The sequence below is a fragment of the Candoia aspera genome, chromosome 1 (assembly GCF_035149785.1).
Source record: "Candoia aspera isolate rCanAsp1 chromosome 1, rCanAsp1.hap2, whole genome shotgun sequence".
Taxonomy (NCBI): Eukaryota; Metazoa; Chordata; class Lepidosauria; order Squamata; family Boidae; genus Candoia; species Candoia aspera.
In genome coordinates this window covers 26,590,204-26,608,566 of record NC_086153.1, presented here as the reverse complement: position 1 = coordinate 26,608,566, position 18,363 = coordinate 26,590,204, and the positions used below count along the sequence as shown (strand labels likewise).

The 18,363-nt window shown below is 44.5% G+C and overlaps 1 protein-coding gene across 2 annotated transcripts; it reads right to left on the bottom strand.

Annotated features, from left to right (window-relative positions):
- Positions 1-4,062: 4,062 nt before the first annotated feature.
- NEIL2 (nei like DNA glycosylase 2) lies at positions 4,063-17,166 on the bottom strand. 2 transcript variants are annotated; one of them, XM_063300984.1, is made up of 5 exons: positions 16,794-17,166; positions 15,270-15,476; positions 7,258-7,613; positions 6,580-6,776; positions 4,063-5,404 (listed from the first exon to the last, which is right to left on the bottom strand). In XM_063300984.1, exons 2-5 carry the CDS (start codon positions 15,405-15,407, stop codon positions 5,085-5,087), a joined length of 1,011 nt encoding a protein of 336 aa, XP_063157054.1. In that variant the 5' UTR covers positions 15,408-15,476; positions 16,794-17,166; the 3' UTR covers positions 4,063-5,084. The 2 variants fall into 2 exon arrangements, with proteins under 2 accessions (XP_063157054.1, XP_063157061.1); XM_063300991.1 differs by lacking the exon at positions 16,794-17,166 and adding an exon at positions 16,466-16,547.
- Between the last annotated feature and the right edge of the window lie 1,197 nt (positions 17,167-18,363).

The following is an 18,363-nucleotide window of genomic DNA, read 5'->3' as shown; positions in this document are numbered from 1 at the left end:
ACAAGTTAGTAGAACAAGGGACAGAAGGCCTGCTAGGCTACATTCTTTACCTGATACCTACAAGGATCAAGTTTCCAACAATGCCAAGAGACATACCAATCTTATTTCATAAATAGTTATAAAGTCAGTTTTAAATAGTTTATTTACACTAAGACTCTGGAAAGGAAAATTTTTCACTTCCATTGTTGTTCAGTGACATTCTGTTGTTGAAGATGGAAGTTCCACATGAAAGCCACCCAGCTGGCTTTCATGCCTAAGGCGGGACTAGAACTCAGAGACTCCCAGTTTCTAGCCTGTTGCCTTAACCACTAGACCAAAAACCAGGATACCGCTTTCTAGTCCCACCTTAGGTACAAAGCCAGCTGGGTGACCTTGTGGCCAATCACTCTCTCTCAGCCCTAGGAAGGAGGCAATGGCAAACGGCTTTGGAAATCTTGCTGAGAAAACTGCCCTCAATAGATTGAGCCTCTAGAGAAGTGTTCCTCAGTTCAGATTGCAACAGGCTGGGAAGGACATCTCTTTTGGCCATTACTTGTAGTAAGGTGTAAGGGTGCTGATTATGATGGACAGTCTGGATTTACCCTAAATAATAATGTGGTTTGTTTTCTTGTGGACTAGAATATTGTGGTTGATACAATAAATCAGTGTTTCTCAACTTTGGCAACTTTAAGATAGGTGGACTTCAACTCCCAGAACTCCCCAGTTGGCTGGAGAATTCTGGGAGTTGAAGTCCACCTATCTTAAAGTTGCCAAAGTTGAGAAATGCTGCAATAAACTATAGTGAAGCAAGCCACAGCTTAGTGCAATGTGTGAACCCAATTATAGGCAGCCTTCATTTTACCTCTACCGCTGAAAGCTGGCTATGTTGTCCCCTCTCCAATTCCAAATAATCATTTAGAATTCTCTTCACACACCCAACTCTTATCCCTGAAAATTCAGAAAAAAAAATAGTCAAGAAAAATAAACTTTATGAAAAGCCCCCAGTTCCTTAAGAAGCTCTTGTGTTTGGCAGAAACATGTGGGGCAGATTGTAATTGTTCTTTTGTAGTCACTGAAAAACTTTTCTCCCCAAGGCTAGAAAGGACATCTTGATTTCACAGATGAGGAAAAGTTGTCCTTTCCTAAAAATATGCTTGAATCACCTAATGTTAGTTTGTTCCTCCAGGCAACACCTTTAAGGATTTAGTTACATCCTCATAGCCTCATCCAACGAATTCCCCTTCTTCAACCATTTGACCTCTTAATGGGAGAAGACAATACAGCAACAAGCTCTACATTCCCGTGTAGACATTCTGCGTTTTTTTTAATCCTATGCCCAAATTCATCCCATTCCATCATTCCCCAAAGTTCTCAGCTTACTTCCTTGCTGAAAGAAACCACAGTGGTCAGATTTCTGTATACTGTGGTGCAGCAAATGAAGAGACCAGAAGTATGCAACTGTAACATTTCCCTTACCAGTAGAACATAGGAAAGTGATAGGGCTATCCCCATACAGAGTAGTTTCTGTATTTGACTGGTGCCAGGTCTCTTGTTACATTCGTGTAACAGGCAAAAAGAGATGGGATAAAGTTTCCTTCAACAAAACTTTAAAAAAATTAAGTTTCTGGTGAGTGACTCCTGGTGACTTTGTAGATGCATCATGTAGTTTTCTTGGCAACAAGGAAGTGGTTTGCCATTGTTTTCTCCCTGGATTTTTTTTTTTTCAACTTCCATGTTGAGCTTAGAAACCTGTGATTCTTAGATAGTTTCCCATCCAGGTACTAACCAGACCTAACACTGTTCAGCTTCCAGTCTCAGAGTAATTCCAGTGCTGTCATCTGTTGAAACTTCTGTGGGTCAAGCCATGGTGAAAAACCGAACAGTGCAGCCAGTACAAAAAATATGTTGCTTCTTTCATCTTCAGTTAAGAAAGTGACTTCCCATACTAAAAGGCAATCCCATATTGTCACATGGATGGAGTCATACACAGCACTAAGCCATAATATGGTTTGTTTGGTTTGGGCTTAACTTGATGTATGAACTCAGCCATTGTAATTTGTAAATCATGGTTTCTGTTGTGTGAATCAAGATAGTGTGGTTTGGTGACAATCATAGGTAAAAGAAATCATAGTTGTAGTGTGTTAATCTAGACTGAACCTAGTTGGGTTATCTTACCTGAGGACAGAGGAAGACAGTTGCAGAAAAGGTGAAGTCTTACCACGCTCTTCAGGCTTCCATAAATTTCCAAGCTTGAATACTGCCAGAGCACTACATGGAAGACTCCTTTGCATCACTTGAAACCTTCTATTTCATGGATTTAATGAAATTCAGTTTGGAAAATTGCTACACGTTCAGTCCAGTTTGCACTCACTACTCTCTGCCCATTACATTGCCCTGTGTAGCTACTTACTGCAAACCTTTATTGTTCAACCATGTCAGGAAACCCTAACAGGCAGCTTTGAGGGGTGAAATTCCTCTACAGCCTGGGAACATTTCTTCATGTGGCCTAGCAGCCCTTGAGTCACAAAACACAAAAACAGTAGCATAAGACTAATATAGGCAGTAAATGAAATAAATGTAGCCTTCTCAAAACACAACAAACAAATCCTGACCTACCTTCATGCATGGAACAACTCAACCTACTTTGTATTACTGACTCAACCAATTTCACCTCTTGGCTCCTGGGCTCTTCCTCTCCTTATGCAGTTAATTCATACTAGCAGTTCACTGTTGTTTTAAATTGAACAAAGGCCTGGTGTTTGGGCAGGATGGCACATCCCATTTCTTTCTATTGTGCATGTTCAGATTATTTAAGAAGCACCATATGCTAGATGAAACAGAAATGCAGTTTTTTTATCCTTCTTGGTCAATGGAGTCTGCTCTGATTGTCTCATGGTGTTCTCTGTATTTCTGTGTTTTAAAATGTAATTTTATTGCAAGTTTTAAAAACAAGAGTAAAAATTAATACAACTAAAATAATGTAAGAAAAAAATAAAAAGAAATAAAACAGAAAACTAAAGTGCAAAAAGGAAAAAAAGAAAAAAGTAGAAGAAAAATAGAAAAAATATATAAAGTGGCTTCTGATATCCTTTACAGCAGTTATAAGTACAGTTGTAGATTTACCTCTTTCTCTAAAGTTACATTGTGACTCTTCTTCTAGAATCTATTTTATCTAATCGTCAAAACCATAGATCATAAGTTCGTTTTTTTCTGCTTCATGCAAAAAGTCCATAAGAGGTTTCAAGTCAGCAATAAACGGTGTTCTCTGTATTTCAAGGCCAATGGCAATGAGGATGAGCATAGCTTAGCCTGACACTGATTCTAAGGTTTTGAAGAGTGAAACCAAGAACAGTGCGGAGAGCTACTACATCACAGAAATAGATTGTGTTGCTGTATAACTACCCTAAGCTCCTAAGAGAAAGGTGGCATAGACGAAGGGATAGGATACATAATAAAAATTAAGAAACAGGACTCTTTTCAGCCTCTTCTGGAAATCTGTAATCTGTTTACAAAACCTCTTGGTTCACCATCCCAGCATCTTTCTTCAGCAAACTTCTTGAAACGGGGTCTGACTTCTAAATTACTATTTGATTCAACCCCTGCTCCAGAGACCAGTAGCAGTGCTCTGCACTAGCTGCAGGTGCCAAAATAAAAACAAAACACTATAATTTTGGTCTACATTTTGAAAATTGCCAAATCTCACCAGTTTTTGGCTTTACGATTTACAATCTTAATAAGGTTTCAAGCAAGAATATCAAAATCTGGTGAGATTTTGCAATCTCATGAGAATTTGGTCATTTTAATTTCAGATTTGGGGAGCCTATTGTGTGACGGGGGACATGTGTGTGCCGTGGGGACTCTCAAATCCTTTGCCAATCTTTGGCTCATAAAATGCTTCATGATGTTAAGTCTCCTTAAAAGAAAGGTTCGGGAGTCACTGGGTTAGACTAGACACTGGGAAGTCTTTGATGTACAGAATATTACATTTTCCTGGACAAAAATATAAGCATCCTTTCTTCTCAATTCTTATGTGATGCTGAACACAAAACGACTTACCTGTGGTATAAACAAGTATCAGTTTGAAATTATTTTAAGTATCAGAACTTTTCCCAAAAGAATTTTGAAAATTATAGTTTCATGAGATGTGGCAAACGCTTTGCTGGAGACCCAATTGTTGCTGCACTGTCACTTCCCCAATTGTGTAAAAATCTGCACAAGAAACATTTCATTCGAACCAACAAGCCATGCTTTAATGAAGTCCAGGAGCTTCAATGTACATGGGAGCTCTCAGCTTTCAAATAAGCAGGACTCTAAACTTCTCCCTACTACATCTACATTTCTCACTGAATAACTGAGAAAGTGGAGCTCTCAGAATACTGTCACTGTTAGTAACTTCAGATCTTTGGTTTATGTTGATCTTAACACTTAACACTAAACACAATCAGATTCTGGAATCAGGTTCTACCTTCCCATTCCTCACAGCCAAATCCCATTCCTTTTTTTGCTTGTTTGTTTTTCATGGCATACCAATATTTCAGGCCAACTATAAATGGATTCCTCATTTACAGATCCAAGCTCCTTGGGATAATCTTGATCCCTAATCCTACATCAAAGCATTAAACATGATGTAAGTATTGTGTCATTACAATACTTTGTATTGTATTGTATTCAAATATCTTTGAAATGAGGCATTCCTATAATAAAATGAAAATCTGGGGGAAAAAAAGACCTGCCCTAGTGTAAATCAAAGACAAGCATGGCCCAAGCACAGAGGACATTGCTGTCATTGTAGGTGGATGGCAACCAGTCCCCCTCCCTCGAAATAGCTTCATCATTGGTAGTGAGCTTCATCTTGGGTGCTGCATTTGCAGATCTTGAATAACTTTCATTGACCACAAATCTCCAGGAACTACATAAGCAGCTACTGGGACTGTGGAAAGTGAAACCTAATGACTTGAGCAAGACAAAGTACAAAGTATGTAGTTGCAAATCTTAAATCCTTGTAGGGTACTTCTTGGCTTGCAAGATCTCTGATGCTATTGTGGACTTGTTCCTTGGTTCCCATATCATCTCTTGAAGTCATACAGCCAAAGAGACTGAGCAACTCAGGTGTCTTGTGAAAGAGGCATATCCATCTCTTCAGGTGGCACTTGTGGCTGGCATTGTGGACACCACCAGGTAAGCCTTTTCAACCCATCTGGTGGTCCAAATGTGGCCTTCCTTACCTCATGCCCTTTGGGACATTTATCTTTCATATAAATGTGTAGCTGCAATCTTTGCCTTTGCAGCTTGCTGTGGAGCCACGCCAAGCTGAACTGAACAGCATGATCAAGCAAAGATTTGAGGTCTGAGGATTCCAAAGAGGAGCCAAGGGAAAGTGGATGGATCCTTGCCAGATACAGGGCCTCATTTTTAATGACATTCCCTGGAGGAGAGAAGAATTCAGGAGAAAGTGAACATTAAAGAGCCTATAAAGGAAGTGAAGTGAAAAAAAAAGCAATCCTAACACTAAGGATCACCTTTCCAATCTGGAGCCCTTACAGGTGGCTTTGATTACAACTCCTATCATTCCTAACAATTTGTCAGGATGGCTGTGGGCCAGTTTGGTCTAGGGGTTAAGGCAACGGGCTAGAAACCAGGACAGTTCTAGTCCCACCTTAGGCATGAAAGCCAGTGGGTGACTTTGGGCCAGTCACTCTTTCTCAGCCCAACTCATCTCACAGGGTTGTTGTGGGGAAAATAGAAGGAGGAAGGAATACTAGGTATGTTCCCCACCTTGAGTTGTTTATTAAAATAATAAAGGTGGGATATAAAATAAATATATAAATAACATAATAATTAAGAAAGTCTGCCGTAGGGCAGGGTGAAAACTTAAAACTAGAAAAATCCAGGTTCAGGTCTGAACTGTCATGAACCTTCATGGTTAGCCTTGGACTGGTCGTTCTCTCTAGCTTGTCCTATCTCACAAGAGGATAACATGAGTATGTTCCTTGTTCTCATTTTGTTTAGTCTGGGGAAGTTTGCAGACAGACAGATAGACAGACATAATAAAAACATACACTGCTGTGAGCTACTTGGGGAAGCTGCAGGGTAGTTAGAAAACGTTTTAGGCAGTAGGCATCATGATATGATTTCACACATTCTTGCTGTCTTCATTAGGGGTTTTATGAAGTTATAATTTCTTTTAATTGTACCATGGATTATTTAACTTTGTTGTACTGTATGCTTGTAAGCCACCGAGAGTCATCAGACTGTGGCAGGGTATAAGCTTAATAAATAAATCCATTCACTGTTCTGGATGCCAAACATTTAAAAACAATGAAACATGTAATTGTCATTTCTTTAAAATGGCAGAGATGCGGGTGCCATTTCAGCATGTGTTACGGCCACTGCTCCATTATTGACCCTCAATATGATGTTTAAATGGCTATCAAGGATCCCTTTTTAAGTCAATTCATTTGCAAAATTCAATTTTCTTCAATGGAATAGCCTCTGCTGTCCTACTGGATATTTTCCTCCTGTTGTATATCCCAAAGTTAAGAATGTATGCAAAAGTTTTTTCTTGGAATCAGAAGTTAACAGGTGCAATTTTGAACCTACCTATTCCTGAGAAATAACTTTGGTTCAGGAGCATGTAGCATACAGGTGTATCTTTCGCAAGAACCTCCAAAGCCCGTTCCCTGTCAAACTCCAGGCTCAGGATATCAGTTGCTGGCTCAGTGGTAGGAGAAGAGCACTGCTGAATGCGGCAATTATAAAATACCAGAAAGCCCCCAGTATCAAAATGCAGAACCAGCCTAAATATCCAGAATGAAAACAAACACTGATTAATTTAGAGCAGATGAGCAAAGCCTGAATCTCATGGGCCATATGTGACCCTGAAAGCTTGGGATATTACCCCGCAAACCTTACATAATTGTAGGTTTTAATGTGACAGAAGAGGAAAAATAGTAAATGCATGATAGTCTTTAATTAATTTCTTACTAACTTAAGATTAATTAATCGATTGACTAACTACAAAGGAAATCAAGTTTACTTTTCTTCCTGGCTGCAGCATACCATTTAAAATAAAATGTAGTTCTTAGCCCAGAAATAGTTGCATGTTTTTGCTTTATAACAACAATTGGAGCCCTGTTGGCCTATTTCCCTCTTTGGAGTGATGGGTCGTGACGAAATTTGATTGATAAACGAACAAACAAACAAACAAAATTTCCAGAAGAAAAAGTCCAGCTATAGCAGTCGCATATGACTCCCTTTGCAGACCTCCAAAGTGCTAACCTGGGAATTGGATCTTTCCAGTCGCCTCTTTTGTTTGCCTTATTAGCCCTTGCAAACTCATTGGCTCGGATGCTTCCATACAGACCAAAGTGGAAGCGGAGCCATTTCCAAGCGGACCCATTATTATTATCTATATCAGATGCCAACCAACTTGCCGACTCTTCTTGTTGATAGCATTGAGGACTGCATATTTCAGCTTCGTTTTCTTTCTGGCCCTGGAGAAAGGAACTGCTTCCAGGCATTGCCAGCCTTTGACTGGCAGACCTGTGTTCAGACAAATCCAAGGATATGCTGTCATGGCTGGGCATTAATTCCTCCTTGGTGCCAAAGGCCAAAAACAAGTTCTTCCCATGGACCTGGAAAAAGGTAATTTAAAAAATATCACATTCTATTCCATCTTCTCTAGGTTAGTAACTCTGGCAGAATTTGTTTAAAGGAGATTGAGTTGTGGGTAGGCTGGGGTAATGGTTGATGTAAATAAATACCAAGACTGAACCTAAGTTTGGTACCAGTCACGTTAGACTGGAAAAAGCTAACAACAATGGGACAAGTTCGGTGTTGTTTAAAAATCTAGAGATATGAGACTCATTTATTTATTTATTTGCATTTTATTCCTTCTTGCATTCCTTTCTTCCTTTTTTATTCCTTCTTCTTGCCTTCTTTTTATGTTTGTTTATATATCTTCCTTAATGTTTAATAAAAGTACAGAAAAAAAGAGAAAAAACAGATGAAACGTTTAACAGACAGAAGTGTCTGGGCAAGTCTTGAGGTGTGAAGCAGGAATTCAGACTGGGAGAGTCTACCTACTAGGGTTCCCATAAAATAGGCCCAGAATGGAATTCTTATTAGGATTTTCTAAACCAAAGATTTAATATTTAAAATCTTACATTTATTATTATTAAATTTATTATTATTATTATTATTATTATTAAGATCTTAAACCAAAGGTTTAAGACCCAGTTTGCTGTAGTGGTTAAGGCATCAGCCTAAAATTTGGGAGACCATGAGTTCTAGTCCCAGCTTAAGTACAAAGCCAGATAGGTGACCTTGGGCCAGTCACTCTTTCTCAGCCCTAGGAAGGAGGCAATGGCAAACCACTTCTGAAAAACCTGCCAAGAAAACTGCAGGGACTTGTCTAGACAGTCTCGGAGAATCGGACATGACTGAATGGATTTAAAAAACAAAACAAAGGCCAGCAGCATGGTACCCCAAATCAGCAAAAACTATACAGCATCCCTACATGTCAGTCATGGACATCCCAAAGTATTATTTTTAAATTATTTATTTTTATTCAAATTTGTCACCGCCCATCTCCTCCGACCGGAGGGACTCTGGGCAGTTTACAGCACAGAATAAATATACAATAAAAACTCAAATAAAAACACAGTAAAATTCCAATAAAATCCCATTAAAAAACAAAACAATTTCTTAACTACCCCAGCTCATAAAATCCAGATGGCTATGATCTCTTCAACCATCATGTAGGAGGGGCACTTCAAGGCACCAGCCAACCCCAAGTATGTCGATTCTCCTCCCTGCCCCAAGCCTGGTGGCAGAGCCAGGTCTTCAACGTCCTCCAGAAGGCTAAAAGTGATGGGCTAATCTTACCTCCAGGGGCAAGATGTTCCAAAGGGTGGGTGCTACTGCCGAGAAGACCCGTCTCCTGGACCCCGCCAGATGGAATTCTCTTATTGACGGGGTCCGCAGCATGCCCTCTCTGCATGAACGGGTGGGACGGGCTGATGATACGGGGAAGAGGCGGTCCCTCAGGTAAGCCAGTCCCATGCCATGTAGGGCTTTAAAGGTGATAACCAACACCTTGAATTGGACCCAGAAGCAAACTGGTATCCAATGCAGCTCACGTAGCAAAGGTGTTATGTGCGCCCTTCTAGAGGCGCCAAAAATAGCCTGCACAGCTGCATTCTGGACCAGCTGAAGCTTCCAGATACTCTTCAAGGGTAGCCCCATGTAGAGCGCATTGCAGTAGTCTATATGGGAGATAACAAGGGCATAAGTGACTGTCCGAAGGGCTTCCCGATCCAGGAAAGGGCGCAACTGGTGCACAACACGAAGCTGTGCAAAGGTCCTTCCGGCCACGGCTGCCACCTGCTCTTCCAGCAGGAGCCATGAGTCCATGAGGACCCCCAGGTTACGCACCAGGTGTGTCTGGGGCAGTGCAACCCCATCCAGAACTAAAGATGACAAAGTCCAGGATACGGAGGAACCCTTAACCCACAGCCACTCCGTCTTACCAGGGTTCAGCCGAAGCCTGTTGTTTCCCATCCAGACCCCTACAGCCCCCAGGCACCGAGAGAGGGCAGTCACAGCATCACTTACCTCACCCGGGATGGAGATATACAATTGAGTATCATCGGCATACTGATGATACCTCATCCCGTGGTGACGGATGATCTTGCCCAGCGGTTTCATGTAGATGTTAAATAGGAGAGGAGAGAGGACCTAGCCCTGCGGCACCCCACAAAGGAGAGGTCGAGGGTCAGATCTCTCCCCCGCTATCACCACCGACTGGGACTGGCCCTGGAGGAAGGAGGTGAACCAGCGCAAAACTACACCGCCCACCCCCAACTCCCTGAGCCGACCCAAAAGGATACCATGGTCGATGGTATCGAAAGCCGCTGAGAGGTCAAGAAGAGCCAGGATGGATGCACTACCCCCATCCTGCTCCCGCCAGAGATCATCCATAAGTGCAACCAATGCCATTTCTGTCCCATATCCTGGCCTGAAACCTGACTGAAAGGAGTCTAGATAATCCGTTTCCTCCAGAATCCTCTGGAGTTGTAATGCCACCACTTTCTCAACCACTTTCCCCAAAAAGGGGAGGTGGGAGACTGGACAAAAATTATCCAGTACAGTAGGGTCCAACGATGGTTTCTTGAGGAGGGGTTGTACCAGTGCTTCCTTAAAGGCAGCTGGAAACACCCCCTCCCTCAAGGATGTATTAACCATCGCCTGGACCCAACCACATGTCACCTCCCGAGCTGCTTTCACCAGCCAGGAGGGACATGGATCTAATTGGCAAGTGGTGGCATTTACTGTCTGGAGGGTCCTGTCTACTTCCTTGGGTCCAACAGGATCAAACTGTTCCCAGATAACATGGTAAGTACGATCCCTTGGTATCTCCACAGACCCTGCCTCACGCTTGGAGTCTAGCGTAGAGCGGATCTGAGCGATTTTGTCTTGCAGATGCTCCAAGAACTCCTCTGCACGGCCCTGCAGGTGGGTCACTGCACCCACCTTCCCCAAAAGGGATTGAGTGATTTTAAATAGGGCCGTTCGGCGGCATTCTGCAGACGCAATAAGAGCGGAGAAATATTGACGCTTTGCCGCTTTTATTGCCACCAGGTAGGCCTTAATAGCAGCTCTAACCAGTGTTTGGTCGGATTCGGTCTTCGTCTTCCTCCAGCGGCGCTCTAGACATCTCTTAGTCCTCTTCAAAACCCTCAGCTCCTCCATAAACCACGGGGAGCATCGAGTGTGATGAGGCAAGAGAGGTCGCACAGGTGCGATCCTGTGTCATGTTTCCCATTTCAATGTTCTGTTAACATTGTAACGTTTCACATGTCAAGTCATTTTCCGTGTCCACTCGCTTCGCTCGTTCAGGGTTTTTCTATTCCTCCGCCCTCCGTTGTTTTGGAACTTTGGAATGTGTGTTTGGGTTTGCGATCCTGTTCAAGGTTACTTTCCCAGGCGTGTGTAACGGTTTCTAGCACCTGGGAGGGGGTGCATACTGACGGGTGATTGGGGCGGGACTGGCTTGCAGGCAAGGCTTTTAAGTTTGTATTTGGCGCGCTTTTGCTCATTCTCAGCTTTCTCTGTATTTGCATACTATTCCTTTAATAAATCAGTTATCGTTAAGCCCGAGCTTGTGAGACTGAGTATTTGGGATTAGGCAACCAGTACATAAAGCTGAGAATCATTTAATTACTTTCCGCTAGCCCCATCCAAAGTTGGGTAGAGAGGAGCGCTAGCGATGATCGAACCTCCGCTTCGCGAGAGTGAGGGGAGCGAAGAAGAGCCGGACTCGACGAAGACTCTGCTAGCTCCAACTTTGAGAGCGCAAAGAGCCGCACGTCGGGAGAGGCGAGATGCTCAACTGGATGAGCTATTGTCAGCGGTGCAGGGTGCCACGGGGGGTGTACTCCAACCCCAGCCCGAAGCGGGAGCAGCACAGGGGGGGGGGATCTCCACAGCCGTCCCGGGAACCCGAAATCCCCTTATCCCCGAGGGTGGTGGTAACCAACAGACCCCTAGAAGAGCTGGTCACTCCTGCCCGCATGAAAGCCATAGAGGACAAGATGGAAATGATAGTGACCTTCATCAAAGATGCCACTAAGAGTTCGGGGTCCCTACAGGAAGACTGGGAAGAGGAACCCTCTCAGCTGTTACCCCCCCCCCCGACAGAGTTCCCTGTCATTCAGGGGAAGAAGCAAGCTTCGAACTCCCCGGACCGTGGGGGGAAGAGAGCCAAGGGCGTCCCAAGATCGGCCATCACTGGCGGCTCGACGCCCGCTGTTGTTCGCGGAGCCACCACAGCCAGTGGAGCCGGTAAGAACCTTCCCACCTTTTGGGGTAAAGTTTGATGGGGACCCTACTACCCTTTCCTTCTTCATTACCAATGCTAGACATTATATGGAAGATTGAGGCCGAAATTTCCGCTCTGAACAAGGCAAGATTAATTTCATTGCCAATAAGCTGAAGGGGAGGGCAGCTGACTGGTACGTAACACTGTGCCAAGCTGAAGCCACCGAGTTAGAGGACTTTGATGAGTTTTTGTGGGCACTGAAGCAGCACTTTGAAGACCCCTTAGCCCAGGAGAGAGCGAAAAACGCCCTGAGGAAACTCTACCAAGGGACCCTCTCTGTCGCAGACTACGCTTTAGAATTTAAAGCCCTGGCGGGGAAGGTGGAAGACTGGTCCCAGTCGACTTTGGTGGAGATGGTCAAACAAGGGCTGGAGACGGAAATCTTCCATTGGGCTTTGGGCAGGGACGATCCCAAAACATTATATGGCTGGATACAGTTGGCAGGCAGTGTGGAAAGCGCCCTACAAATGTATGCCCAGAGTAAGGAGATGAGACAGACCCGAGCCGCGAAGGGGGCTCGTGCCGCTGGATTTTCGAGTCGCCCTAAGCCAAAAACCTGGGAAGAAGAGAGGGAACGGCGATTGGCGAGAGGGCAGTGTTTAAGATGCGGAAAAGAGGGGCATCGCGCTACTTCGTGCCCGAGGCGCCGACCAGAAGAGCGGCCCAGGAAAGCACCGGGAAAATCGCCCTCTCTGCCGCGCAAGCTGAAGGCTGCCTGTGCTGAGCTCGACTCTCCAGACCTCCCATTCGGGGACGAGGACGAGGAATTACAATTCGACAAACCGGCGGGAAACGCCTTCCACCTGTCCTGAAGGGCGCCCTTGGACAGGTGGAGGAAACCGGGCGCGACCACGATTCGGTGAGTGGGAACTTCCCTACAATGACTGCCAAAGTGAAATTGGGCTCTAGAACTAAAACTGTTGAAGTCTGGGCCATGCTGGACTCGGGTTGTTCTCGTTCTCTGATGCATCCTGACGTCGTAGCTGCCCTACGACTAAAGCGCGGGGGGATACGCGGCGTTCAAAAAACCCAGGAGCGCTCCTTAAATGGACTCCAACCTGTCAACAGGCGTTCGAAGCGCTCAAACAAATCTTCACTACCGAACCAATTTTACAGCATCCAGACCCTGCCAAACCATTCGTTGTACAAGTGGATGCTTCTGCTTTCTCCGTCGGAGCACTACTGCTTCAATCAGACCACTCTGGCACCTTAAAACCCTGTGCATACCTCTCCCGCAAATTCACCGAAACAGAGAGACGGTGGCATGTTTGGGAAAAGGAGGCTTTTGCTGTAAAAACTGCTTTAGAGACTTGGTGGCACTTATTAGAGGGGACTTCAAACCCTTTACCAACAGGACAACTGGGTCGACCTACTCCCTTTTGCAGAAGTCGCTTATAACAATGCCGTACATCAGAGCACTGGCCAAGTTCCCTTTAAGACTGTCTTCGGTCGGGACTTCGTTCCAATCCCTGAACTCCCGCATCCACAACCCCTACCAGCCTCACTCACTGACTGGGCTGCCTCTCTCAAAGACTCATGGCTAAACATTCAGCAAGCTCTGCTCCATGCCCAACCACTTACAAACGCCATGCTGATGCAAAACGCTCCCCTGAACCTGCTTTCGCTGTAGGGGATAAAGTCTATTTTGTCAACCAAATTCATCAAGTCACCACAACCTTCAAAGAAGCTTGGCCCTAAGTTTGTGGGTCCTTTTCCTATTGTGGCGCAAATTAACCCTGTTACTATTAACTCGATTTGCCCCACAACCTCAAACGTTTACATCCTGTTTTCCATTGCAGTTTGCTCAAGCCCTACCTGCCGTCGGACCGCTGGCATCCCCAACCGGTTCCACCACCTCATGATTGATAACCAGCAACACTTCGAGGTATCGGAGGTCCTGGACTCTCATCGCCAATGTTCCGCTTTGCAGTACCTCGTTCGTTGGAAACATTTCCCTCATCCTGAATGGGTGGCTGCCCCCGATGTGCACTCGCCTCGTCTGGTTGCACGCTTTCACTCTGCCTACCCTGACAAACCCACTCCGTAGCATTGTTTTGGGGGGGGCGATATGTCATGTTTCCCATTTCAATGTTCTGTTAACATTGTAACGTTTCACATGTCAAGTCATTTTCCGTGTCCACTTGCTTCGCTCGTTCAGGGTTTTTCCATTCCTCCGCCCTCCGTTGTTTTGGAGCTTTGGAATGTGTGTTTGGGTTTGCGATCCTGTTCAAGGTTACTTTCCCAGGCGTGTTTAACGGTTTCTAGCACCTGGGAGGGGGTGCGTACTGACGGGTGATTGGGGCGGGACTGGCTCGCAGGCAAGGCTTTTAAGTTTGTATTTGGCGTGCTTTTGCTCATTCTCAACTTTCTCTGTATTTGCATACTATTCCTTTAATAAATCAGTTATCGTTAAGCCCGAGCTTGTGAGACTGAGTATTTGGGATTAGGCAACCATTACATCCTGTCCAAGGCCCCAGCTGCCTCCCTATTCCAGGTGGCGGCCAGGGCCTCTGCTGGACCGTGCAGCAGATCCCCGGGTATAACCCCCAGCTCCCTCTGAAACCCTACTGGGTCCATCAGTCGCCGGGGGTGGACCAATCGAATGGGTCCTGCCTCCCTGCGAAGTGGGGTGGCATAAGAGAATCTCAAGGCCACCAGGCCACCAGCTGTAACTATCCCCTCACGTCACATTGCCACTGCTCCAACAAGAAAACTAAATCTGAGGTGAGGCCACTGTCTCAAGTTGGGTTGCGAATAATCTGAGTCAGGCCCATGGCTGCCATGGTAGCCATAAACTCCGGAGCTGCCTCAGAGGCCCGCCCCAGGGAAGGCAGGTTGAAGTCCCCCAGAACCATAAGCCTGGGGAACTCCACTGCCAACCCTGAGATGGCCTCCAGCAGCTCAGGCAGGGAGGTTGCCACACAGCAGGGAGGCTGGTACAGCAGCAACACTCCCAACTGCTCTCATACACCCAACTTGAAAAACAGGGTCTCACAACTGGCCACTTTTAAAATTATACTTTAAAAATATCTGGCATCTTGCAAGAGCACCAAATCTCTTGGGATTTACATATTCCAACATGCAGTCTTGCACACAGACACTAAAATCTTGCCAAGACTTGGGTCAATTTTTTTTAAATTGGGGGTTGCAGTCCCCAAAAGTTGGTCAACTGATATGTTGGCCAAACCATACATGAAGTGTGGGGATAATAATGAAGTCTCTAATTTTCCTGGAGCAAAGAGCTGCCCCTTGTATCTTTGCCGAGTAGTAATATTTTGTGTATGTTAATGATGTCACATGCTATATAAACTTTTAACAACAATAATGTTAGCAAAACAGCATTAATAAAAAATAAATGAAGTGTGCTATAAAAAAAAGAGTTAAATATTTATTATACACTAAGACTCACTTGGGTATCCCACAGTGTCAGTGGCTTCAAATCATCTGGATTGATCTGTCTGGTGCTTCCTCCCACTTTGGACACCATCTGGCCTACAAAGGGAGAACACAGAAGCTGGAACTTCTTTACAGATGGGCCTTCTGGCATTGCTGCAGCAGCACAAAAAACTGGAGATGACAGCTGAGTTCCTGAGACTCCAGGCAATCAAGCTCAAAGCTGAAAGAGTGTTGGGAAAAAATGATTAGAAATGCCATTCTGTGCAATAGAATGTCTACTCCCAGATGGCCTCCAAGCTTGTGACCTGAACAAGAATGTTAAATACACACAGGGACTCACAATTAAGTATCAGTCCCTAAAATAACAGGAAATTAAACATTTTAAGCCTATTAAAATCAGTTGGGTTTCCCTTGACTAATATAAGTCCCATTATTTTGTACTGATCAACTTTTAAGTATGATTAGCCTGGAACCAACCTGCACAATTGTGTGATTTTTTTTTCCAAATTGGAACAAGCACTTTTCAAGATGAGAAGCCAAACTGCCAATTTCTTCAGACACGTCAGTGAGACGCCGGGGAGGCAGAAATGGCAATAGTGCTGGAACTCCCTCCCACATTCTGTTTTCTAACACAGAGTAAAGTACATTCAGCCAGGAAAGATTGCTACAGTTAGAGGATAAAAATGAAAATACCAGATCGTAATAAACAGAAGACTGTTGCATTTTGGGAGTTTTGCACAGCTTCTGAAAGGTATAGTCTATCTCAGTATGTCTCAACCTTTGCAGCTTTAAGATGTGTGGACTTCAACTCCCAGAATTCCCCAGCCTGCACGACCAATACGCCGACCTTTAGCAGCGGCAGCCTCAACACAGATGCTTTTGCTCACTGAGTGTTCAAGAATGCTACCATGCCCCGCCTCCAAACAGGGAAAACATCTGCTTTTGCCCATAACATTTTTAACAGAAATGCGTCCCACCCTGTAGAATAAACAACTATCTTAGGTTGCTTGTTGACAATTATTTATACTCATTTCCATGCCGCCGATACCAAAGATGATTCTTTATCAACCAAGAGCAGGTTGAAAATACATTTACTTTGGTATAAGCTTTTGTGGAATATAGACTACTTTCAATAGATATTTGGAGCATTATAGCGAAAGAGGAGTGCTTACAACACAAATGTAAATATATATCTTAAACTAGAGGCACCTGAAAGTTGTAATAGAAGAACGAAGACGTATATACATAGACCCCCACTGACGTCAAGTTGGAAGACTATGAAATGCAGATGGTACCATCCAGGGCCGCAACTAGGGTCTGTGTCACCCGGGGCACACATGGATTCCGCACCCATTTTGGCGCCCCCCCCCCCCCAGCGCTCATTTTGGCGCCCCACCTGCGCGGCGCCCGGGGCACATGCCCCGGTTGCCCCCCCCCCCTCACCCTCACCCCCGCACTAGTTGCGGCCCTGGTACCATCAAGGATAAAATAAGATTTAAGATTTATTTTAAAGTAGGGGCGCCTGGAGCCACCAAACCTTTCTTGCTTCTGATCGCTGTCTGCCTTCCTTCCGTCCTTCCCAAACCGACTTTCTTCCACCCGCTTCTCTTCCTGAAAGGAACTACCTCGGCAGACCTTTTCAGCAGAGAACCGAATGGCCCCTCTTCGTCGATGTCTGCGCAGCCCATCCTCCCTGCAGGAGTGATTTATTTGGGGCTGGGAGAGAGCCCTGGAAACCCGCGTACGCGACCCGGTTCCTCGTTCGCTGCCTTGAACTGCGAGAGAAAAACTGAGGTATAGATGTAATCAGTGTAATCGTGCATCGTTGTGTTCACACAACTCGCTGAAAGAGGCGAGGTGTAGATACATTTGCACAAAAAGCAAAACTTGGTTAGCATTAACTTTGGTTAGTTTTGCAGGTTGTGTGAATGTAGCCATAGTGAGAGAATAAGGCATTCTTTTCCCTGGTTGATAATCTTTGTTTTCAAAAATTCTGGCAAATCCGACTGAATCTCTCTGATTTGAAATCTATCTTTTCCTTAAATGGGACAAAACTTTTCTTTTTAAATGCTAACTTATCTTAGCATGTGAAGATTTTTCTTTCTCACAGGAAGTATTTTTTTTAAGATGAAGAGGAGCTTTCAGGGCGTGTACAATGTGCCCATGCCAAAGCTGTCTTTAAAAAAAAACACTAAGACGTAAGAGAGTTTTGGAAGGATCGTGTTGGAGAAGGCTCCTAAGACTACCCTGGACAGCCAACAAAACAATTGGATCATCAAACTAATCAACTCAGAGTTCTCACTCGAGGCACAAATGACTAGGCTCAAATTATCCTACTTTGGACACATTATGGAGAAGGCTTTAATGCTGGGAAAGGTGGAAGGAAAGAAGACAATCAGCAGCAAGATGGATGGATTCAAGTTACAGTGGCAATGGGTGCACCATTGGAAGACCTGAAGGACCAGCTTTAGGGATAGATCATCATGGAAAAAATCTATGTGGTTGCTAAGAGTTGACACCAACTTGATGGCACGTAATTACTCAATCAATTTGGAAGGATCAAAATTGCTGAATTTTGAACCTTGGAGATTTTGTGTCTCCTTTTTCTGGGCAACATTTCAGCATTTTACAGCCTTTATGGAGAAAGTGGATCAGGAGAAGTTTTGGATAGCTTTAAAAAGGGACTGGGCAGATTTATAGAGGATTAGTGGTTGTGTGCAAACAACATACAAATTATAAACCATAGCTTATAATGAATAAGATAAAACCAGACATAGCACATTATGCCTTAGAATGTTGAGTGAGCCATGAGATCATATCAACCTATGATTTGTTACCTTGGACTTACTGGCTCAGGTGTCTGTTTCTAACCACAGTGATGCCAAAATGCTCCCTGGCCTTGTGTGCACCTAGCCACCATAATTAGCTATGGTTTAGAGCAAGGGTGGGCAACCTGCACTGCATCAAATATTGCTGCGCTAAGGCTCTGAGCATTCTTCCAACACCTGCTAGGGCTGCTGGAAGTTGTATTTCCGCAACATCTGGAACGCCGTAAGCATCTACTAGGAGTGTGGTATGAAATAGTGAATGACTGTTGGCCATTATAG